Genomic DNA, 26195 nt, shown 5'->3' with positions numbered 1-26195 from the left:
GTCTTCCTATGTCTCTTCTGGAAATAATAGAAATACTTTTTCTATGGCCTGTAGAAACTGTTTAGAAACTGAGTCAAATGGGAGGCTCAGGAGAGAGCAAAGGTCAATAGCTAGTGGTTCTGTATAATACCATGAGATGCTGAGTCTTAGCATACTAAATTAGTTCAATATAAGTTAATGTACCACTAATAATTTAATAATTTGTTAATGTGATTTAAAAAGAGAAGATGCCTAATGAAAACAATGAGCAATATTTTTTTAAGGTAATCCATACAAATCAGGACATTTAGATACTGGGAGGCTTAGTAGCACTCATGAAAACAGCAAGCATTCATATCTTTTTATATCGAAAAGAAAAGATAGAATTACTTAACCACTTCCATACCACAGTATGTCATATGATGTCCTGGGCTTTGAGTGGGGATATCTGAATGATGTTCTTACAGGGGGCTGGAGGGGACGTCGCCCCTCACCCACGGCCCTCCGGTGCTTCTGCCAGCGGCGAAAGTACACCATAGAGAACACCGAGGACTGGATGGTCCCTGGTAGTCTCTATGACTCTTGGAGGCCCGGGTGCGACGTTATGGAGCCTGGAGTCCTACTGACCCCAGATCTCTCCATAAGGAGGACCTGTAATGCTCTATTCCTATTACAAGGTATGTTGAAAAAAAGTGATCAAAATAAGATTTAAAGGGAAAGTGTAAAAATAGAAATAAAATAAATAATAATATTAAAAAAAAAATAAAGTGCTCCCGTCCCCGCACGCAGAAGTGAACGCATATGTACGTTGCACCCACATATGCAAATGACGTTCAATCCACACATGTGAGTTATCGCCGCAAACGTTAGAGCGAGAGCAATGATTCTAACCCAAGACCTCATCTGTAACTTTAAACAGGTAACCTGTAAAAAATTTCTGCACAAATACTGCGTGACATTAAAAGTTTCAAAGACCGCCATTTTATTCCCTAGGGTTTCTGCTAAAAAAAAAAACATTTATGATGTTTGGGGGTTCTGAGTAATTTTCTAGCAAAAAAATTATGATTTTTAAATGTAGGAGCAGAGTGCCAGAATTGGCAGGGTGTGGAAGTGGTTAATACCTTGATCCAGTAATCCTGTCTTAACTGGAGATTATTAAAGGATAAGAATTCAATTTGCAATGCCATCATTGCCACTTCTCACTGTGCTGTGATGGGAAGCAGAGATCACTGTCTCCACTCCTTATGGCAGCTACACAGACTGCCGCACAGTAGACATAGTCACTAATGTGGCTTATCGCTTTCATAAACAGACACCTTAGTAGTGTCCAAGCATCAGGGATATACTAGTCCACCTTCACAGTTCAAATTATGTGACAGCAGTACTTCCAATTTATCATGATTTCCATGTCTGAAACTGTTACAAATTTTATGAATATATTTTTGTAACTTAGCCCCTTGACACAGATGTAATGCAAATATGCGGCCTCCTGCTTCAAGGGGTTCTACCGAGGTGATGACCGCGGGTACCTTTTTTAAAGCCGACAGCTAGCTTTCTTTTAATAACAACCGATGCGGCTAATCAGCTGCTTGGCTGTTATTACAAGCAGCAGCACAAGATGCCACCTCCCCCTCCCTCTGTGGCTTGCCCGGGCTCTCCTGTCCCACCGAGAAGCCTGAGCAACCAGCTGTCACATCCGCTAGCTGGCTGGAGACCCAAACAAAGCCGAAATCAGCTTTAGACGGGTTTTCAGGTCTAGTAACCCGGAAGTGATGTCATGACATCACTTCCGGATTACTGGAGCCTTAAAGGTGCCACAAAATGTCAGTATTCATAACAGCTAAGCTTGGCATTTTGAATGCTTTTAGGTGCAAAGGAGGGATTTTGGGTCTTATATGCCCGCACTCTAAACAGAGTAAGCAATGCACATTCCTTAGGATGTGAGGGCTCAGGACACAAGATGGGAATACAATGTCCCCGAGCAAGTGAACACCAGAAACCACCTTCAGAGGGAAGGACAGATCCGGACGAAGTACCACTTGGCCCCATGATCAACATATAGGGAGAAGGACAGGACAATGTCGCCAGTGCCGACACCTGCATGCAGAGTGACAGCAACCAAGAAGGCCACCCTATGTAATAAGGTAGGCAGGGGATACCCTTGAATACATGCAAACAGAGGGTCTAAAAGAACCGACTACACCAAATCAGGGTTCCCAGTGGGTGACGGAGGTCGCACCGGCAGCAAAGTGTTGCACCCCCTGGAACAAGTCACGTACCAGGGCACAGGCGGCCAACGGCCTTTGAAAGAAATTTGCCAAAACTGAAACTCGACCCTTGACAGTCCTCAAGGCACACTTGTGATCAACTCCCCATTGAAGGAAGCCAAGATACGGGCCATCGAGTAAGAGCGAGGGGGAGCCCACGCAATATACGACTGTCTTGTATGATGAACAAAAATCACCCTAGAAGTCGCTTCCCTTGCTTCATGCAGGGTAGAAATCACTGAAGCAGCCAAACCCCCGTCCTTCAGCACCTGGCATTCAACAGCCAAGTCGGCAAAGTCAGTGACCGCAAAGTTGGACGGGAGATGGGCCCTGGAGACAATAACTCCTCCCTGAGAGGAATTCCCCAAGGAGCATCTGTGGCCAGCCTGACCAGGCCGGCGTACCAAGCTCAGCGAGGCCCGTCCGGAGCCACGAGAAAGACCGGAATACCTTCCGCCTCGATCCTGCGAAAAATTCTTGGCAGCAACTTGGGAGGAGGAAAGGCAGACCGCAGCGGAGTCTGACCCTGGCCCATCTGTGAGCACACACACACGACCATGAGGGCGGCAGCCGTGCGCAGGTGACCATGCTAAACTCCACGGCATTGTTCAAGTTGAACCTAGCGAATGTTCTTGCCCATGACAGACCTCATAGTGCCACCATTGCAGATGCCAGAAGCTGGAACAAGGCTCACTTGTTTGGTTTGAGTGTTTTCTTCCACAGGCTAACAAGACCGTGGTCTTACTTTCTTGGTTTCAAGAATTTAGTGAATGTATGCACAGACGACCAAGTTCCCGCTTTGCAAACTTGTAGCACTGACACCTGATGTCGAAAAGCACATGGAATAGGCTTAGTCCCATAGATAATTTGGTGTGATAGGAAAAAAAAAAATCACAATAGGGGCTGTATAAAGTTCAAATTATGTCCTTGATGATGTTCCTGTGCTGACTCCTTTAAACGGCTGCTCAGTGTTCAAGCAAGAAGGGGCTTGTGAGTTACTGGAGAGAAAACACAAGCGCCATCTGAGTGTAGCACATCAAGCAATTTATTGGACAAAGTATACAGGTACTCACAATTGGATACGAGTTGAAGCATGTATGGCATTAAATAGCTTGTCTTCCTGTGGGAAGGATAGGATCAGGATGGCATCGGCTGGCGTGGATGTATCCGATGGCTGTCAGCACTTCCAGTGATCAGCGGTGAGTACACGCGGCCATCTGTGACGTGTACTTCCGGGTGCAGGGGGGTTGCCAAGGCAACGTGTTTGCAGAGCATGCACTCCTTCAGGCCTGTCTATGCCATACCAGTAACAAGCTTAAATATGACTGGAGTGGTGTCCACTGGGTCCTAAAGATCCAGACTAGCAGTGGCATGCTATTTAATGCCATACATGCTTCAACTCATATCCAATTGTGAGTACCTGTATAATTTGTCCAATAAATTGCTTGATGTGCTACACTCAGATGGCGCTTGTGTTTTCTCTCGAGTAACTCAGCACTCTAGTACAATTCCCCTTCACTGGAAAAGGAGGAACCTGACCCTTCAGTTAATAGGCCTGTACCACCGTCTGTCTGATCCATCTGGAAATGGTTGCAGCAGAAGAAGCCAGTCCCTTACAAGGTCCATCCGTAAGGACAAAAAGAGCGTCCGATTTTCTGAAGGAAGCAGTGATCTCTAAGTAAACCCTGATAGCCCGGACCACATCCAAAGAATGTAAGGCATACTTCTTAGGATGCTGAGGTTTAGGACAAAGGGAAGGCAGTACAATGTCTTCATTTAAATGAAAATCAGAAACCACCTTAGGGATCTCGAGACCTGGTTACGAATCTCTGCACCTTCTTGTTGAGACGAGAGGCAAACAGATCGACCTCAGGAGTCCCCCACCGAACACACAGTAGGTGAAACACCGCTGGGTGTAGGGCCCACTCCCCTTGATCCAACACCTGATGACTCAGGTAGTCCGCCTGCCAGTTTTCCACACCTGGGATGCGTACAGCAGAGAGGGATGGAACAAATCTTTCTACCAAAGTCAGAATCTCGCCTACCTCCTTGGCCGCCAGGACACTCCTGGTGCCCACCAGGTGATTGATTTAAGCCACAGCCGTGGCATTGTCTGATTGAACCCGAACCGGACAATGGCGTAGACGAGTTGTCCAGTAACTCAGACAAAGTTTGATCGCTCCGAGTTCCAAAACATTGGTCGTAAGTTTTGACTCTTCCACCGTCCAGGTACCCTGGGCACAGAGCTTCCGTCCGGCTGGCATCCGTGGTTACAACCTTCCAGAAAAACAGGACGAAGGACTTGCCGTGGCATTGTGCTGGAGATTGCACCCACCACAACAGAGCCGACTTGGTGTTGTATTAAGGAGTCCAAGGACTTTGAATCCTTGTTCCACTTCACCAGAATCTCCCTCTGCAAGGGTCTTGTATGGAACTGAGCAAACAAAGCCGCTTCAAAAGGTTGACACCATCAGACTCAATGCTCGCATGTAAACTCTGAGGGAAGACAGCTTGTTGTCCAACAAAGTCTGAATCGCCCCCTGCAACTTTTGTAGCTTGTCCGGGGGAAGGAAAACCCTCGCCAAGGCTGAATCCAGAGTCAGGCCTAGGTACACCAGTCTCAGGACCGGAGTTAACACTGAATTTTTGAAATTAATGTTTCAACCTAAAGTCTCATACACACGCATTGAAAATCCTGATGTGCAGGCTATAAAATTTTTGTCGACCATAAAAACACATCCGATTTTCGTCTCATTAGTACAGATTTAGATGGGGAAAAATCTTATGAGCAAGACTAGGCATGCTCCAAGATGAAAGAACACATACAAAGCAATTCAACACGACATCACTTCTGAAGTAGAATTCTGTCGTGCGGGAAAATTCGTGTGCAGGCTAGAGCACATTCCAACCAACAGACACGACTCTGGACAAAAGACGGACGACCGGTCAGCGGAAATTCGTTGCGTGTGTACGAGGCTTAACTCTTGTAGCGTTCAGACAGTTACCTCCAGATTCTCCAACAGAACCGAATGAGAGTCTGCTCTCAACAGGAGATCGTCCAGGTATCCCAGTACTGCAATCCCCCTCCGGCGCAGCAATGCTAACACCAGAGCCAGAACCTTGGTAAACACCCTGGGAGTGGAGGCGAGACCAAAGGGTAACGCCACAAATTGATAATGCTGCTTCGCTACTGCAAAGCGAAGAAACCGCTGGCGTCCAGCATAGATAGGGTTGTGTAGATATGCGTCCTTGATATCTATGTTGGCCAAGAAATCTCCCCGATGTAGAGATGCCACTACTGTACAGATCGACTCCATCCCAAACCTCTGTACCCGCACAAAGCGGTTCAGGGCTTTGAGATCTAGGATGAGGCGCACCTTCCCTTCTTTTCTGGGCATAGTGAATGGGTTTAAATAAAAACCTTGAAAGCATTCCCGAGCTGGAACCGGCATAATCACCCCTTGCGACAGCAAGTCGCGTACTGCTCCTCTCAAGTCCCTTAACCTGACTGGGGACATAGGAGAGTGGACAGAAAGAACCTGTCTCGTGGACGAGACTGGAATTTGATTTTGGATCCAAAACAGATCAGTTTGTGAATCCATATGTCCTGAATCTAGGAAGTCCAGGTTCCCGGGAAGAATCAAAGACGTCCCCACACCCCAGACTCGGGTGAGGACATCTCTTCGTGCAGACGAGGGCTTGTCTGCCGGTCCGTGACCCGGAGACACGAAAAAGACATTTATGAGCAGTAAAGGAAGGCCCCCACCTAGGGCACGCCACCTTGCCCTTTAGAGGATTGGGGCAGATTAGCGCTCTTACCCCCCGTGATACCTTTGATCAACTCATCCAGAAAGGCTCCTAATAGCTTCTCCCCTGTAAAAGGGAGATCAGCAAAAGCTTTTATAGAAGCCTGCTCAGCCGACCAGCATTTCAGCCATATCAGGCGTCTAATAGCAACCCCCACTGCTGACGTCCTGGCCACAAATAAGGCCAAGTCCAGGGACTTATCACATATGAACACTAGGGCTTGGACCAACTGGTCTAACAGTTCCAGAACCGCAGGGGGAAGCTGTGTTGTTTCCAAGTTACTCTTCAGCAACTTCACCCATTCAGTAGCAGTCTGTGCTATGAGAACGTTCACAAAGTTAGTTTTTAACATGTGGCCCGTTACCACATGTACATGGCGGTACGTGTACCTTCGGTGGTACAGCCCACCGCCTCCGCAAAGGGATAACGGTGTGCAAAAAGCTTAGGTACCACCAGCATGTGCTTAATGCATTGCCTTTGTTCATCCACAATAGAGTGAAACAAGTCAGGACAAGGGAATACTTTAACCGATTTGCGATATATCCCTAAGACACCAGCGTACCTGACACTGTGGGTTCATCATCCATTTTAAGAGTTTCCCGCACAGAAACTATCAAATTTTCCAAGGCGCGTTCTCGTGCAACAGGGGAGGAGGACAGGTCCTCTTCACCATCAGAATGTTTAGACACCAACCCCTCAGGCTGGTTTGCGTCTGCGGCAACCATATCTGTGTCAGAATCTGAAGATCCTGCAGATGGAGAGGAGGACGGGGGACGTTTGCGGCTAGCAGCACCAGAACAAACCGACTGCACTTCTGATATCAGGCCTTGCAGAAAAAACGCAATCTCTGGCTGCAACTGCGAACCAGAGAATCCGGCAGTCATTTCCAGGGGGTCTGCAGGTGATATTTTATACTGGGACTCCATTTGCAAATAAACATTTTTTGTGCATTGTTCTTTTAAGACTGCGAAAAACGTGGTCTCCTTGTTATTACTGGGGACCCCCAAAACCTGAGCAATGTATAAATATAGCAGAGCAAGAGAGGAAGCCCACAGGGGACCCCCAGATATTTTACCAGAGCCCAGATAAAACATGCAGTCCTGGTCGGTGTCAAAACGAAAGTAACACAGAAGAGCAGGAAGAGGAAGCAACTCTGCCTCAAGCATAGAAAACAACGTGCTGCATGCCAGTCCGGACCCCGGACCACAAGAAATTGGCTGCTATACATTCTCAATGGGGAATCCTAAAAAATGGCTGCCCATTCAAACTAATGGGAACACAGAGGCCATGAACCACAGCATAATGTCGGCCCCCATGCGTGCCATGCGGTCTCCTGAACCCCCATAAGGGGTCCCAGAACAAAAGGCAACTACTAAGAGTCCCAAATCAAGGAACCCCCCCCCCCCCCGGACGATCCATCCCCTCAAATAAGTGCCGAAAACCGGCCGCATTATTACGATCCCGTCCCCCCCAAGGTGAAAACCCACTAGGGGAGGGAGAAGCAAGGGGTACGCCAAATTAGAATTCCGGGGGGGGGCAGGGAACCCGAGGGAGCCCCTAAGGTCCAACCATTCCAGGGAGGGGCCCGTGCCCACCCTGCAACCTCCAGGGGTATTGGGGGGACATTTTACTCACCATACCATGGTACAAGATGGACGCCACTCCGAAACACATCACCTTCCGCGATTCAGGGCGTTCCAGGTCATCTGCGTCCCGGCGAGATGATCCACTCGCAGGCTGGTCCCCATCCATCAGGGCACTATCATGGCAAAGCCTAGTTCTAGACTATAACCTGGTCACGCTCGCAGGCCAGGCTGGGAGACCTTAAGGATCTAGATTATCCAGTGCAAATGCCGGCCGGCTGTTGCTTGTAGTTCCTCTGGATCTTGGTCCTCAGGAACTAACTAGAAAATTTAAAAAAAATCACAAAATGTTCCTTTTACAGCTAAAACTGAAGTCCCAGCAGGGAACTAAGTCTTATCCCTGTCACTAGGCAGAACATACTGTTTGAGTATAGCAGAGTCTGAAGGATTATGCCTGCTGGGACAGCCCCTATAGGCGTGGACAAGTTTTTTTTACGCCTAGTGCCTATCCCTAGTGAGAGGAGCATAACCTATAGTCTATGAATAAGCAGAGCTGCTCCTGTCGATAAAGGATAGAGGCATTTTTTTTAAAGGGACAGTGGAAAAAAAAATTGAAAGCGCCCCATCCCTCCATGCTTGCGCGCAGAAGCGAACGCATACATAATAATAACTTTACGTTTTCTTTTTTTGGTTAATTTGAATTCATGCTATTTTTTTTTTAAATAGTGTTTTAAAGATCGCTGCGCAAATAGAGTGACATAAAATATTGCAATGACCGCCATTTTATTCACTAGGGTCTCTGCTAAAAAAAAAAAAAAATAAAAATAAAAAAAAACACACACATATATATATACATATATATATCTATATCTATATCTATATATATATATATATCTATATATATATATAATGTTTGGGGGGTTCCCAGCAATTTTTTAGCAAAAAATACTGATTTTAACAGCAAAACATTTTTTAAATGTAAAATCTTACCGGGTCCATCAAAAGGTACAAAAAAATGTGGGATTTTTTCAGAGGCTCCTAATGGAATTAGATACATGTCTTTCACCTGCCTCATATTGTTTGCTACTACACCATAACGCTTTCTGCTACTAAAGTAGGAATAGAGTAATGTGTAAGAAATCTGGTCTTCTTCAGTCTCTGGACAAAAGCGAATTACACAGGTTTCCTAAAAAAAAGAAAAAAAAAGAAATTTATGGTTATCATAATTTGTTTGTGTAGATTTCTCGTCCATATCAAAACACATCATAATATTGTTTTATTATACAAAACCATAGAAACATCTTAAAAGTGTTGTGGTGTTGGTCAGAATAAATGGTACCCAAGCACAGCAACGCACTTAGTGCCTTTAGTTACATGACTAAAAAAACTGAATGAAATTGAGAAAGAGGACAGGAAAAGGAGAAGAATAATGGAAAGAAGGAAAACAAATGAATAATGGAATGAAGAAAAAGGAAGGAATAGTGGAAGAAAGGAAGTAAGGGAAAAAACTGAATATCATACATTCCACTTAAGAAATTTTAATGCTTTGCAAGTGAAGGCAGCTCAGCATTAAGTGAATTGTCCCAATTCTGCTAATGTTATATTCGGCATACAGTATTTTACTATACAATAGAAAAGAAGTTCCCAGCCTAATGCAGTGTTCTGTCAATACCAGCTTAGACTGGTTGTATAGTAAATGGCTTCAATAAGTTAATCCGTTACTTACTGATCCTTGAACACCTGGGTCTTCTGACTATTTACAGCACCACAATACATTATCATGTACTGCTCTAAAGATGCTCATTCATTTGAATGGTTTACCCAACGCACAAAAAAGTGCATGTAGCATTATTGGCAGTGTACTGTGCTGCAATGCAAGTCCTTTAGCAAGGTTCACTAGGATACCATTATACCATTAACCACTTAAGCCCCAGCCCTATTTCGGACACTTTTTGTTCACAAGTTAAAATCAGTATTTTTTCCTAGAAAACTACTTAGAACCCCCAAACATTATATATATTTTTTTAGCAAAGACTCTGGAGAATAAAATGTCGGTCATTGCAATATTTTTTGTCACGCGGTATTTGCGCAGCGGTCTTTAAAACGCCATTTTTTTGAAAAAATTTTGAAAAATCACATTTCACTGCACTTAGAAAATACTAAACAGTAAAGTTAGCCCATTTTTTTGTATATTGTGAAAGATGATGTCACACTGAGTAAATAGATACCCAACATGTTACGGTTTAAAATTGCGCCCCCCCCCCCGTGGGATGGCGACAAACTACGGTCAATAGAGATCTCAATAGGTGACGCTTAAAATTTATTTAACGGTTACCAGTTTAGAGTTAGAGTGTAGCTCTTTTTTTTTAATTATTGCTCACGCTCTGGCGATCGCGGCGATACCTCACATGTGTGGTTTGAACAGCGATTTCATTTGCGGCTCGACTTCCGTATACGTTTGTTTTGTGCGCGAGCTAAATCTGATCACTTTTATTGCTGTCACAAGCAATGTAAACATCCCTTGTGACAGCAATATGCAGTGACAGGTACACTTTATGGAGGGATCGAGGGTCTAAAAGACCCTAGACCCCTCCACTACACTTCCCTGTATGCAAAACGCAGAAAACTGCGTTTTTGCATACAGCCGTTTTTCAAATTTGCCGTATTTTGCAGCACAGTAACCCGGAAATGATGTCATGGACGCTGCCTCCGGGTTACGTCATCGGAGACCCGATCGAAGCCGTTTCCGGCATTGATCGGGACTCCATCCAGCCGGCGGACGTGCCGGCTGGGTGCTCGGGGCTCCCGGTGGGACGGGAGCCCCGGTAAAAGCCACGGAAGGTGGCGGGAGCGTCCCCTCCCTCCCCCCCCGGGTAATGATCGAGCGGCTCCCGAGCCGCATCGGTCGGTACTGACGGAAAGCCAACCGTCGGCTCTAAACCACGGTACCGGGATGATGCCTCTAGCAAAGTTTACCGACGTACCCCTACGTTAGTATGCGGTAAGTGGTTAAGCATGAATTATCCTAGAAGGCTTCAATCCGTATTGCCTTCTTAAATTCAAAGAGTTTAAATGAGCTTCATACCTGGACGCCAAACTTCCGACGCCACCAGGCGACTTGTAAATATCCTACATATGGCAGAAAAACATCAAACGCCTTCTCTGCTCCTTGCCTTGGACGCAGAGAAAGCATTCGACAGAGTGAACTGGGATTATACGTTGGCTGCGCTGTCTAAATTTGGTATAAGAGGTAATATATTATCTGCCATTCTATACTCATATCCCACTGCTAGAGTATACATTTCGGGTACACTCTCCAAAGCTTTCAAAATCTTAAATGGTACACGCCAGGGGTGCCCCCTCTCCCCTACCATATTCGATTTGACAATTGAACCCCTAGCTGAGGCACTCCGTTCAGCATCAGATGTTAAAAGGTTTTACTCTCGGAGATATAGAACATAAAGTCAATCTGTTCACGGATGACTTCATCCTGATGCTTACAGACACAGGCGTCTCCTTACCTGCTGCTTACCACATTCTCATGAAATTCAGTGGTATATCATACTACAAAATCAATACTACCAAATCAAAAGTTCTTGATTTGGGGGTACACCCGGACACGATACAGCTCTTAACCACTAAATGCCCCTTCCCATGGACTAAAGATAAAATCCCTTACTTAGGTATTTTCCTTACCCCTCGTACCTCCACCTTCCTCTCCTCCAATCTTACTCCCCTAAAAAATAAGATCTCTGCAGGCCTGAACCACATAGTCAAACTGGACCTGTCATGGGGTGCAAGAATTGCCGCCATTAAAATGATTGTTCTGCCTCAGATCCTTTATTTATTCCGAGCTCTCCCCATTCCTTTTACTAAAACACAACTGACTGCCCTTTCCAGTATACTCAAAAAAATCCTCTGGCTAGGCAAGAAAGCCCGTATTGCCTATGACGTTCTCATTAAACATAAACATTTAGGAGGAGCAGGACTGCCAGACCTCTAAGATTATTATTGGGCCACTCGCCTGGATCACCTTAAACATTAGTTCATACACACCGACTCACCCCTTTGGTCCTCTATAGAAGAACAATTAGTACCTACCAAAGACCTCCAGCTTCTACTACCCTATGGATCCCCTGGAATCACCTGAAATTTATAGAAAAATAAGTCGCGCTGCGTGATGTGGGTAAACAAATAAATGTCTAAACAAATGAGTGTCCCAAATATCAAGTTGAACGACGTTGGAAACAAAGAGTAACTCCACAGTCTCTTTAGGAAATGCGCTTACCAAATAGCCATTAAAAATCAGCAAGATTCATGAGCCAAGGTGCAGTCACAGATCTGGGAGATTGGAGTAATCAGAGTCCTCAACGAATGGTGTAAGTGTTGTACATAAAAAAGAAAAACTTGCATAGTGTGATACCGTACAAGTAATGATCAAATCATAAGTTCCACCACCAAGGGAAATCCCTTAACAATTGTGCAGCAGCTCACCAAATAGAAAAAATAGTGATCAGTGAAACCAAGTATCAGGGAGTGAGAAATAGAGGAAGGAACCTCCACCAATTGCAAAGCCTCTTACCGAAGTTAAAAAATAAAATGCAAACAAGGTGAATCCAAGCGAACCAATAAGCCAAAAGAATCACTCAGGTGGCACTGCAAGCCTCTTACCAGAAGAAAAATAATCTGTGCAGTATGATCCCTTTATCGCATTCCCTTCACAGGTGTAACTTCATGGCCAACGGCATCAATAATAATCACTGTAAACTCAGTGCCAGAGTATTTGCACCAGCCGGAGTAAAAGAGAAAAGCCCCAATAGTGTAATAAAGTCTGGACAAATTTATTGGATAAAAGAAATACACTTACAAACAAAGTCGATAAAATTGTGTGGGATGGAAGGCCGCCGGCCGGACGGCAAAGCACATCCGTTCCTAGGATAACTTCCGGGATGACGTCAGCACGCCGCGACCTGACGGCGTTTCGTCCAAGACGACGTTATCAAAGGTGAAATTACCCCCCCACTGTGAAGGTCTCTCTACATGCCTGGAGAACAATATCTAAGATACAACCTTTGGTAAACCTACTTCATACCCACCCACTTCCACTATCTATCCTCAAAGTTAAAATTCATAATCTAGATGTCAAGCATCTTTCTGCCTTGGCCCTTTCTAACCTCTCTCAATTCTATGACCAGGGTAAGCTTAAGAGCAGGGAAGACCTATTTCACTAATTTAACCTGACGCCCAATTTCTTTTTTATTATTTCTAATACCCTTTTTTTCCCTTGCCAGTCATCCCATTACCGATCTAAACATTAATGCAAAGACATGGAATTCCCTCTTGCTAGAGTCCCCCGTGAAGAAAGGGATATCCCTCTTTTACAATATCTTGACCTCAGAACTCCCTACCCAAAAAACTACACATATATTGAAATGGGAAGAGGCATTGAACCTTTCGCTAACCCTACACCAATGGCAGACGGCTGTGCGCTCCATATATAGATACTCCCATTGCACCAATCATTGGGAAATGACGATCAAAATCAACAATAGATGGTATTACACCCCATATAGATTGGCAAAAATGATTCCCTCTATCTCACCATTGTGCTGGTGCGAATGTGGCAAGGTGGGTACACTGCAACCAGTTTTATGGGCTTATGGGAATGCCCTTCACTTACAAGCTTTTGGAACTCGATTTTCCAGTGCATCGCCTCCTGCACAGGTATCCTATCTCCCCCGAGTATTGAACTAGCCCTATTCAATGTTCATATCGACAACTACCCTCCATCTTACAGACAGGTAGTCACACAGATTCTATTAGCAGCCAGATCTCTTACTCCCTGGAAGTGGAAATTGCACGCTTATACCTAACTTATCTGAAGTAATAGCCATGGTCAATGTTAACTTCCAATCAGAAAAACCCTAGCCATTAATGCACTAACATACTATAGCTTTCAGAAATTTTGGACTATTTTGCCTTACCTTATACCCTCTGATAGAGTATCCTAATCTAGTTCTTCCACATCAACCTACTGGAATTAATACTCATTCAAACTGAAGGGACTGATGTTACCCCCGAGACCTGGAGTCATTGTTCCAAGAGGTACCGTGACTCGGTGAGGTGACGTCAGGACACTTCTACAGTATTTTCTTACTTGCTGATTGCACTTCTGCGAAGAGAACTTACCTACATTTATAGTATTATAACTGGGTTATTGCTTGAATCTTATATCCTATAGTTTATTTGCTCATTTGAAGTGGACATTGGACTTTGTTGGTTTGTTTGTTTGATTGTATGTTATTGTACTGTTCATTTTATACTTTCGAAATTCAATAAAAAATTGATAAAAAAAAAAGATATGCATTGAAAACATATCACATTACAGTACATACACATTGTTACATTTTGCTTATTACTTGTATTACATACTGCATATCTCAACTAGGACATTACAGCTCTGTACTTATTTTGTTGTGACCTATGTTTGTAATTCTAGATAACGAGATTTTATTGTTATCCTTGATGTTATGTTATTGTATTATTTGTCTCATTGTGGATTTATACTTCTGATGTGTATCTCAATAAAAGCTATTTGTGATTTTAAAAAAAATTGGATTTTTGTAAGAACTTACCGTAAAATCCTTTTCTCTTAAGCTCATTGACAGACGCAGTCCTCTTGATTAATATCAATTGGGTTATACTGCCCTCTACAGGAGTAGGACACTAGGCAGAAGAAAACGTTCTGGACACACCTTAGGGGCAGTCCCAGAGGGTATATCCTCTCTCTCCCTGCTACAGGATGTTAGTTATGTCACAAAGCAGTGTCAGAGAATTTAACCCAACCCAACTCATAAACAGAGGGGCGGGTACTGCGTCTGTCAATGAGCTTAAGAGAAAAGGATTTTACGGTAAGTTCTTACAAAAATCCAATTTTCTCTGTCGCTCATTGACAGACGCAGTCCTCTTGATTAATATCAATTGGGACGTCCCAAAGCAGTGCCACAAATGAGGGGTGGGATAACGGAAATCAAAATCCAATCCAGAAGGCCCAACCGGTGCCAACTAGAAGTCTTAAAGGCTCATCAGACAAAAGGATGAGACTCAACTGAAAACCCAACAGAAAAAACCCCTCGAGGTAGACCAACGGTCTCCTCAAACAGCGGCCTGCAGAACCTTGCGGCCAAAAGAGGCATCCGCCGATGCCATCACATCAACTTTATAAAATTTTGCAAAGGTATGAACCGACGACCATGTAGCCGCCTTGCAAACCTGAAGCACTGACGCCTGATGGCGGAAGGCCCAGGAAGCACTAAGCGCCCGAGTGGAGTGCGCCTTAACAGGGAACGGAGGAACCCGACCCTTAATAGAATAAGCCTGTACCACCGTCTGCCTGATCCATCTGGAGATAGTCGCGGCAAATGCAGGCAACCCCTTTTTAGGGCCATCCGTAATCACAAAAAGTGAATCCGTCTTACGAAACGAGTCCGTAGTATTCAAGTATACCCTGATCGCCCGAACCACATCCAAGGAATGTAACGCAAACTCCCGAGGATGACTGGGCTTAGGACACAGGGAAGGTAACACAATATCTTCATTTAGATGGAAATCTGAAACCACCTTAGGAAGGAAGGATGGATTCGGACGAAGAACCACCTTATCCCTATGAACCACCAGATATGGGGAACGACAGGACAATGCGGCCAGTTCTGACACCCTGCGTGCAGAAGTGATAGCCACCAAAAAGGCCACCTTCTGGGATAAAGTAAGCAAGGGAATCTCCCTAATATTTTCAAAGGGAGGTTTCTGAAGAACCGACAACACCAAATTAAGATCCCAGGGCGGTAAGGGCGTGCGCAGCGGCGGAGCCAGGTGCCGCACCCCCTGGATGAAACTCCGCACCAAGGAATGAGTAGCCAGAGGCCTCTGAAAGAAGATTGCTAACGCTGAAACCTGACCCTTGATAGTGCTCAAGGACAGTTTCTGCTCAACCCCCTTTTGCAGAAAAGCCAATATTCGGGCCACCGAGTAAGAACGTGGAGGAAACCCAAGGGATTCACACCACGCGATATAGGACTTCCATGTGCGATGATAGACTTTTCTGGAAGTCGCTTTCCTTGCTTTAATTAGAGTAGGAATAACTGAAGCTGACAACCCTTTGTCCTTCAGCACCTGGGTTTCAATAGCCAGGCCGTTAAAGCCAGCGATCGTAAAGCAGGATGGAGGATCGGTCCCTGAGACAGCAGATCCTCCCTGAGAGGAAGTCGACAAGGAACGTCTACGACCAGCCTGACCAGGTCGGCGTACCAGGCCTGACGAGGCCAGTCCGGAGCTACCAGGATAACTGGAATTCCCTCCACCTCTACCCTGCGAAGAAGTTTCGGCAGCAACCTGAGAGGAGGGAAGGCATACAGTAGCTGATACTGCCCCCACGGGGCGACCAGCGCGTCTGCTAGAGGATCGCGGGAGCGAGCTACAAACCTCTGCACCTTCCTGTTGAGCCGAGATGCCAACAGATCCACATCCGGGGTGCCCCAACGAAGGCACAGTTGGTGAAATACCTCTGGGTGAAGAGACCATTCCCCTTGATCCAGAATCTGACGGCTGAGATAATCTGCCTGCCAATTCTCCACCCCCGGAATGAATACCGCGGAGAGAGCTGGAACAAATCGTTCCGCCCAACGAAGAATGCTGGCCACTTCTATGGCCGCCAGAACACTCTTGGTGCCCCCTTGGTGATTGACGTAAGCCAAGGCCGTGGCATTGTCTGACTGGATCCGAACCGGGCTGCCTCGGAGCTGCTCGGTCCAGTGAATCAGACAAAGTCTGATCGCTCTCAGTTCCAATACATTTATCGGTAACCTGGATTCTTCCAGGGACCAAAGCCCCTGAGCAGATAATCTGCCGAGAATTCCTCCCCATCCGGATAGACTGGCATCCGTGGTGACAATCGTCCAGTATATCGGAAGAAATGACTTCCCCTGGCTGAGCATCGGAGACCGAAGCCACCAGACCAGAGACTCCCTAGTCCGCTCGCTCAGCCGGATCCGATTGTCCAGGGAATCGGGATTCCGGTTCCATTTGAGAAGAATCTCCTTTTGAAGGATTCGGGTATGGGACTGGGCAAACGGTACTGCCTCGAAGGAAGCCACCATCAGTCCCAGGACCCTCATGCAAGTCCGAAGGGAAGGCCAGTTGACGGACAGTAACAACTGAATCGTTGACTGAATCTTCTGGAGTTTCTCCGCAGGGAGAAACACTTTTGCCAGGGATGTGTCTAAAATTAGGCCCAGATATTCCAGCCTCCTGGTGGGAACCAGAGATGACTTCTGCAGGTTCACCAGCCACCCGAACTCTTGCAAAGAGATCATAGTGATCTCCAAGTTTAGCAACAGAGCCTGCGGAGACTCCGCACGGAGAAGAAGATCGTCTAGGTAACCTAGAATCGATATGCCCCACTGTCGCAACAGCGCCAAAACTGGGGTCAACACCTTTGTGAAGACCCGGGGAGCAGAGGCGAGACCAAAGGGTAACGCCGCAAACTGATAATGGTTCTCTCCTACGGAAAAACGAAGGAAACGCTGATGTCCTGCGTAAATGGGAATGTGAAGATAGGCATCCTTGATGTCTATGGACGCCAGAAAATCCCCCTGATGCAGGGAGGCCACTACTGTGCAAATGGACTCCATCTTGAATTTTTGTACCCGGACAAAATGATTGAGTGCTCTTAAGTCCAGAATTGGACGCACCTTACCCTCTTTTCTGGGTATTGTGAATAGGTTCGAATAGAACCCCTGAAAACGTTCTGTCCAAGGAACGTGGACCACCACTCCTTGTTGCATCAAATCCGTTACTGCCCCCCCGCAAAGCTTTTAAGCGATCCGGGGATAGTCGAATATTGGAAGGGAAGAATCGCACCGGTGGAAGTGATCAAAACTCGATCTTGTATCCCGACCATATGACTTTGCGAACCCATTTGTCCGGGATTCTGGAAAGCCATGGATCCGGAAACCGGTGAAGACATCCCCCCACCCCAGATATGGGTGGGGGCGCACCTTCAGGCTTTAGTGGTCTTATCTTCAGCTCTGGAAGAGCCGGACTTTTGTTTACCCGACCAGCGCCCCTTGAAACCCCCTGGAGGGGCTTTGGAGGGCTTTGCCTTATCGCCCGCCCCAGCGGGGCGAAAAAACTTTTTATGAGCGGAAAAGGAAGGCCCCCGTCTATGACGAGGTCCTTTACCCTTAGTATTCTGTGGCAAAAAAGTGCTCTTGCCCCCAGTGAGATCCTTGATAATCTCATCCAAGGTGGCCCCAAACAGGCGATTCCCTTGAAAGGGGAGATTAGCCAAAGCTTTTTTGGAACCTTGATCCGCTGACCAGCACTTTAACCACAACACACGCCCGAGGACCACTGCTGAAATCGATACACGCCCTAACAATGGAGTGGCGTCCAGAGCGGCGTCACAGACAAACTGTAGCCCTTGTATCATCTGCTCCAGCAAGTCCGATACTGCTGGGGGGATACTACAATCCACCGGATCCCTAAAAGACGGAGCGTCCTCCAACGGGATAACAGTAGCTTTATTTAGTCTGGAAATCGGTGAATCCACCGATGGTGGTACCGTCCATTTTTTAAGGAGGGATTCCTCAAACGGATAGCGCGCCTAGCAATCCGTTTGGAAATACCAGGGGTTCGTTTTGGACGACCCCATTCCTCTTTAATTACATTACCAAAACATTTGGGCAAGGGAAACACCTTCGCCATCTTAGTAGGTTTGAGAGTACCAAAAGGAATTTCAGTATCCGCTACCTCTGCCGGTGTAACCTCAAATCTTAAGGTTTCCCGGACAGACACAATTAGTGCATCCACCAACGCTTCTTCTTGTGCTATGGCAGAGGCAGAAACGTCCTCCTCACTATCTGAGGAGACGGTACCCGAGACACAAGCCCCAGAAGAGGGACCTGCAGCCGCAGCGACAGGCTCAGAATCTGTATCTGATATGTCAGATGAAATAGGGGTAGGCGGGGGTCATTTCTTCGCCCCCCGTACCTGACAGGCCACCTCCACCCGGGATACAAAAGACTCCAGGACCGCTGATAATGCATCTATAGTAAGTGGAGAGTTGGAGGGTCCCGTGGTCACCTCGAGGGGATCAGGTGGGGATACATGTGTCGCAGGGTCCATGGCAAAGCCAGGAACCTCTCAGCAAACAAATGACAAAATTTGAAACTAAAGAAAAAAACTTTTTCTCTTTAAAGTAATCCCTCAGCGCAATAGCGCCCCTCAGTGACCACTTGCTTTGGAGCCCCCACAGAGAGAGAAGAGACACCCCCAAGGCTTACCACCTGATGCACAGAAGTTCCTACCGGACTGCTCTTAGCGCTGTCTTTACAGGACAGGAAGTCTTGTGGATTGATTTACCCGGGTAAAGGAAGCGGCCCCGCCCCTTCCGGCACTCCCACCGCTGCTCCACGAGGCTGGGTGGATCCAAGATGGCCGCCGCCATAGCGGGGACATCTAGGCTATGCCAAAATGGCGGCCCAGCGTGGCCCACGATAGAATGGCGCTCCGCGCGTTTGCAGCCGACCGAGTTACACTGGTAACGCCCGCGGCCCCATACCTGACCATTTTAGTCATGGCTTCCATGCTGCAGCCGACCGATCGCTCAAAAGGCTGGTGTTCCGTGCTGCAACCGACCGAACAACCGGTAGGTATCTGACAATCTGCATAATTGTCTTAGTGAAAATGCCTGCGGCGCCATCTCCATCCCTGACAAACCTCGAAAGGATGGTGTTCCGTGCGCCCTGACAAACCTTAGCGATTAAACGGTAAGGGTCTGACAAACTGAATGACCGATTTACTATTAATGAGGCACCATACTCCATCCTTTCAAACCCTAGTCGTCATGGATCCTTTGTCGTGACTTTACAGGATAGTAAGTCTCTAACCAAGCCTCCTGGAGTCTTTACAGGACAGGTCTTACTTACCAACCCCTAATAGGTGGGGAAGATAGGAGGAGTATGTTACTGGATAGAGGGGACCCCGGGATTATGAGGGTCCGATTTATCCCACGGAGGGGGCCTGCGTCCACCCGACAGAGGGAGAGGGGGAACATTTTACTCACCATACCAGAACAGGCGGGCACCAACTCCTGACAGAACCCCTCTCCACTGTGGTGGGGGGGGGTCTGTCGGCCAACACAGACGCCGCGACTCCAATTCAGATTGGTCGTAGGCGTCCTGGCGAGACGTTTAACTCGCAGGGCCAGTCCCCGACCAGTGGGACTATGTCGCGGCCGACCCAGCGCGGAGCTAGGGCCTGCACGCGTTCGCAAGCCGGCTGGGGTGACCACTGGATCTCAACATCCAGCCCGTCGCCCAGACCCAGCATAATTGCTTGAATGTGTCGCAGCCGACCCAGCGCGGAGCTGGAGCCTGCACGCGCTTGTAGGACGGCTGGGGTGACCACTGGACCTCAACATCCAGCCCGTTGCCCAGATCCGGCATAATTGCTTGAAGATCTCACAGGAACAACAGGAGAAAAAAGCTAACTAAAAAGGATTTATCTAAAAAATCTTGCCAGGACCAAAGATCCCAGCAAGGAACTTAGGTCCTTACTCCTGACTAGACAGAAAAAAACTAACATTCTGTAGCAGGATATACCCTCTGGGACTGCCCCTAAGGTGTGGCCAGAACGTTTTCTTCTGCCTAGTGTCCTACTCCTGTAGAGGGCAGTATAACCCAATTGATATCAATCAAGAGGACTGCGTCTGTCAATGAGCGACAGAGAAATTTACATTTAGGTCTGGAATTTGACTGGGCCATTTTAACATATGAATATGCTTTGATCTAAACCAGTCCATTGTAGCTCTGGCTGTATGTTTAGGGTCGTTGTCCTACTGGAAGGTGAACCTCTGCCCCAATCTTAAGTCTTTTGCAGACTCTAACAGGTTTTCTTCTAAGATTGCCCTTTATTTGGCTCCATCCATCCTCCCATCAACTCTGAGCAGCTTCCCTGTCCCTGCTGAAGATAAGCATCCCCACAAAATGATGCTGCCACCACCATGTGTTACAGTGGGGATGGTGTGTTCAGGGTGATGTGCAGTATTAGTTTTCCGCCATACATAGTGTATTGCTTTTAGGCAAAAAAGTTCAATTTTGGTCTCATCTGACCATAGCACCTTCTTCCACATGTTGGCTGTGTCCCCCACATGGCTTCTCGCAAATTGCAAACTGGACTTCTTGTGGCCTTCTTTCAACAATCAATAAGAGAAGGAAAAGCCGCGATACATATAATAAATAAAAACAAACCAGAAGTGAAAGAAGCAACTAATCTGTGAGATATCAACACAGTTCCAATGCAAAAATATTTAATTAAGTTGCTCTAAAAAAAAATAAACATAAAAGTCCACAAAAATAATGTGATAATCCAAAAGAGTGTCACTAAAATAAAAAGTCCAACAAGTGTGATATAAAAATCCAGATATGTGTCGCTATCATCCACCATCTTGAAGAGTGATCCTGCGTGTGAACACCGCCACCAAATGGTTGAAAAGTTCCCTTACCGAATCATATGAATCTCTCATTACAAAAGATCACAAACACTTGTGGCTCCATAACCAAGCCAGGTCCATTTGAAACATCGACTCACCACACTCCTCAGCACAGTGTCATGGAGGTTAACCACTTTCCCTGGTTGGAAGTCATATGATGTCCTGGGGTTTAAGTGGGGATATCTGAATGATGCCTGCAGCTGCAAAGTGAATATCAGGCATTGGTACGATAATAAGTTTTGCTTTTGTATGAGATGCATAGGAACGAGTGTTAGGAATGTTCATATGAATCCATATTTATTCATAACATTTTATGCTGATTCTCAATTTTTAATAATTTTTTATTTTTAATTGTATTAATTGTAACATTTGGTTTTTTATTATTCTCTCTGTGTTCTAAAGTAAGTGTTTCATTAGCTGCTTTGATTGCACTGCTGATGACACAGTTTGGTTTGGCCTTGGTGGGTGTGTGTGTGTCTCTGGCCTAGGTGGGTCTTCCATCCATCCCCCCGCCCATTAACCCTTGTCCTTCCCCCCCCGCCCTCTTTGGGGCGGTACAGGAAGGGGTGTGGTCAACTCCAATTTATCCCTGGCCTATCCAAAGTGTGGTCCAGCAGCAACTTTTCTGGCTCTGAGGAAGGGGGCTCGCCCCTGAAACGCGTCAGCCCAGCCACGGCGGCCCCATGCTGCACAATGCATGCCATTCAGCTTCGTGTGGGACCTTGGCTTCCTTGAAGATTTTATGTACATTATGTGTGTACATTCACACCTGCTTTGTGAGTATACTACATACTTTTTAAATTTTAATAAATGGTTTTAGTTGTAATGCACTAGAACGGTGCGCCCCTTTTCTTTTGTCTTTTTCTCAGTTTATTCTGGATACCCTTGATCCTGAGGGGGCAGCAAGACCATTGGCTTTTTCCACCTGTGTCTGAAGTATCTCTCTTCCCTCCACCACATTTTCTCAAGCGCAGGAGATTTGCTTTACTACTGGCTTAAAGGCCCCAGATTAAAAAAAAATAAAATGACAGCATTCAAAACAGCAAGGAAAGAACACGGGGAAAACAAAAGGTCTCCCCAGAAAAAGAAAATGTATAGAACCAGCAATGGTGTATGGTACAAAAATACTTTATTGAAAAATATCCAGTCAAAAACAAGTGTAAATCTAATGTTAGCCGCACAGAGGGCTCCGGGTTCCAAAATGCGCTCCACCGGCCGCACCATGCCAGTTCCGCTATTCGCTAGAGGGGAACGTTGAAGGAATCTTGGCGAACGCAGGCACGCAATCACACCATAGTGCTCCACACTAATTACGCCTGATTGGACACAGTTTCCAGCAGTTTGAACGTAACCTGGAACTTCAGGGAGGAGAACATCAACCATACTGGGTGCTGCAGAGTGGTGAGGGCCTCTGGCACCCGTTACTCCATCCCACAACCTTATCGTTCATTGACCGCTTTTTTTGAACTGTGTCTCTATGGCGGTGCAGGTGTATATGTATAAACTCAGCTGACCTGTTAAGAATTAGGAGATGTGAATAGGCTGGCCAGCCTGTACGACACCGGGAGGGGTCTCTAGATCCACTAACTTAAAGGCTGACTTGTGATCAACATTACACAGCAGTGTGGGATTTAGCACCAGCGAATTTACAACAGCAGACTATCTCCACAGGAGGCTACGTGCCTGCGTGAGTCTTCTAATCCGGGACTGGCCATATGCTTCAAACACAGCCTTGACCTATAGATACAAGATATTTGTTCATGGTAAACTGTCTATCCTAACTTGCAGAGCTAGGTTTCAGTGAATGGGGAGTTCCCTGACTTGAAATCTTTGCTTTAGAAATTCCCAGGCTGTCTTGAATAACAATTTAATGGATTCTATAGGCTGTGCACCGATGTAGTGAATGTGTGTAACCTGGTGTTAACATTGAGGGTTTTTTGGGGGTTTTAGATCCATACTGGTTTTTGATCGGATATTTTTCAATAAAGTATTTTTGTGTCATACAATGTTGCTGGTTCTCCTATACAACTTATTTTTCTAGGGCGACCTTCTGGTTTCCCCTGTGTTCTTTCCTTGATGTATAGCCATAGTTGTGGAGGTACCCCGTCCTGATTGGATGAATCAGGGATTTGACATTTCAAACATCCACTCCCACTTTAATGGGTTTAGGCTACAGTGTTTTTAATTTTAGCATTCAAAACAGCCAAACATGGCGTTTTGAATGCTTTTAGGTGCAGAAGAGGGGTTTGGAGTCTTTTTGATGTTTACATTCCTTGTGACAACAATAAAAGTGATCAAAATTATTATTTTTAAAAGGACAGTGTAAAAACAAAAAAAAAAATAAAATAAAAGAATTAGGAAAAAAAAAAAAAAATGTAAAGCTTGCAGAAGCGAACGCATACGTAACTCGCAACCGCATATGTAAACGGTGTTCAAACCACACTCGAGGTATTGCTGTGATCGTTATAGCGAGAGCAATAATTCTTGCACAAGACCTCCTCTGTAGTTATAAACAGGTAACCTTTACATTTTTTTAAAGTGTCGCCTATGGAGATTTTTAAGTACCGTAGTTTCTCGCCATTCCACGAGTGTGAGCAATTTTAAAGCATGACATGTTAGGTATCTATTTACTCGGCATAACATCATCTTTCACACTATACACAAAATTGGGCTAATTTTACATTTTTTTTTTTAATCTATGAAAGTGTATTTCTTTCCAAACAATTGCATTTGAAAGACTGCTGCGCAAATACCATGTGACATAAAATATTGCAACAATCGCCATTTTATTCTTTAGGGTCTTTGCTAAAAAAAAAATATATATATATATATATATATATATATATATATATATATATATATATATATAATGTTTGAGGGTTCCAAGCTTTTTTCTAGCAAAAAAATATAATTTTTGTAAGAACTTACCGTAAAATTATTTTCTCTGAGTCCTGACAGTCGCCGCCCACTCATACAATCTGCACGTCTGGGTATTGGCCTTCTCCACAGGAGTAAGCTCGGCAGAAGATTTTGTTAGAATATTCACAAAAACTTTGTATAGACACACCTACAGGGGGCTGTCCCTCTGGTCATTGCCCCCAGCTAGCCTCATTCCCAATTCAGTTTGGTAGCAAGCAGTATAGAGATCCATGAACCCCAGAAGAGGGGTGGGGGGCGGCGACTGTCAGAGGACTCAGAGAAAATAATTTTACGGTAAGTTCTTACAAAAATTATATTTTCTCTTACGTCCTCTGACAGTCGCCGCCCACTCATACAATCTGCACGTCTGGGACGTCCCAAAGCAGTGTAGATGTGAGGGGTGGGAAAACGTAACCATCAAGAAAGGCAACGCAGCACCCAGGTCAGAGAAAAGAACCTTTTCTGAAGCAGAAAGGTAAACACTGTGCAACAAGAAAGCTCAACAGGAGCGAAAACCCAGGAAAACAAAATAAAAAGGGAAAACCCCAACAGGAGGAGACAGGCTAAAACTACCCTGTCTCCCCTAAGGCACTGCCACACACAAAACTTTGCGGCCAAAAGAGGCATCCGCTGATGCCAAGACATCAAGTTTGTAAAATCTTGTAAAGGTATGCACGGACGACCAGGTCGCCGCTTTGCACACCTGGGTCACCGACGCCTGATGGCGGAAGGCCCAGGACGCACTAATCGCTCTGGTAGAGTGCGCTGTGACAGGGAAAGGTGGAACCTGATCCCTAATTGAATAGGCCTGCACAATCGTCTGCCTGATCCATTTTGAAATGGTTGCCGCAGACATACCCTTTCGAGGTCCCTCAGGAAGGGCAAAAAGACAATCCGACTTTCTGAAGGATTCAGTAGACAACAGGTAAACCCTGATCGCCCGGACCATATCCAAGGAATGCACGGCAAACTCCTTAGGATGCTTGGGCTTCGCACACAGCGAAGGTAAGACAATGTCCTCATTGAGATGGAAGTCCGAAACCACCTTCGGAAGAAAGGACTGATGAGGTCGCAAGACCACTTCATCCCTATGAACAACCAGATAGGGGGAGCGGCAAGACAGGGCCGCCAACTCCGACATTCTGCGAGCAGATGTGATCGCCACCAGAAAGGCAACTTTCCATGACAGCACCGGCAGAGGAATCTTCTCAAAGGGAGGATGTTGCAAAACGGACAGAACCAAATTCAGATTCCAAGGGGGCAAGGGTGCCCTCCTAGGGGGAGCCAGATGACGCACACCTTGAATAAAGATGTGGATCAAGGAATTTGACGCCAAGGAAAGAGAATGGCCAGCGCAGACAACTGGCCCTTAATAGTGGTCAGCGCGGGGGCGTGGCTAGCCGGCAAGATGGCCGGCTGCATGTGATCGGAGCTCTGCAGGCCTCCACTCGAGCTCCATGCAGAGCATCTTGATACCCACCTTGATCCGGACCTCCACGCGAGTATTGCGGCAGCTTGCGATACATACCGGGCAATATGAGTAAGGAGACAAGTAGGGAACGTCCCGCTACGGCAACAGAACGTTCGAAGGAGTTTGTGCGGACCGAGAAGCAGGAAGTAGGTCGGAACCCACCAAGCACACGGAGTGGAGGAAGCAGCAGCAATAAACAGAGCAACATGCCGGCGGAGAAACCAGCAAAACTCTCACTTGAACAGGTACATTCTCAACTTATGGCTGCTATAACTGCAAGTAATACTATGCTGACTGGTAAAATGGAGGAAATTAGAATGGATATTGGTTTAATACACCATGATCTGCAGGCTGTGAGAGAGCGGATGGCAGAGGCTGAAAAAAGGATATCCTCATTAGAGGATAATTACACTCCAGTGCCAAATCGTATATTAGCAGCTGAAAAGCAAGTAACATACCTTAATGAAAAAGTTGATGACCTAAAAAACAGATTAAGACGTAATAATATCAGATTTGTAGGCTTACCGGAGAGGGCTGAGGGGAAGAATCCTGGAGAATTTGTGGAGACATGGATTAAAACCCTATTTCCTGATACTACTTTCTCCACAGCATTTGCA

General features: G+C 46.0%; 1 protein-coding gene across 1 annotated transcript in view; it reads right to left on the bottom strand.

Annotated features, from left to right (window-relative positions):
* The window catches only part of PHF3 (PHD finger protein 3), a 279560-nt gene that overhangs the window by 23655 nt on the left and 229710 nt on the right, over window positions 1-26195 (bottom strand). Inside the window, exon 15 of the mRNA XM_082249659.1 lies at window positions 8627-8822. Coding sequence (XP_082105785.1) covers window positions 8627-8822 — 196 coding nt within the window. The remainder of the gene's footprint in view (window positions 1-8626; window positions 8823-26195) is intronic.

This window comes from Pelophylax lessonae (assembly GCF_965119305.1).
Source record: "Pelophylax lessonae genome assembly, chromosome: 3".
Lineage (NCBI taxonomy): Eukaryota > Metazoa > Chordata > Amphibia > Anura > Ranidae > Pelophylax > Pelophylax lessonae.
The sequence above is the reverse complement of the archived record's forward strand: the minus strand, read 5'-3'. Positions and strand labels throughout refer to the sequence as shown.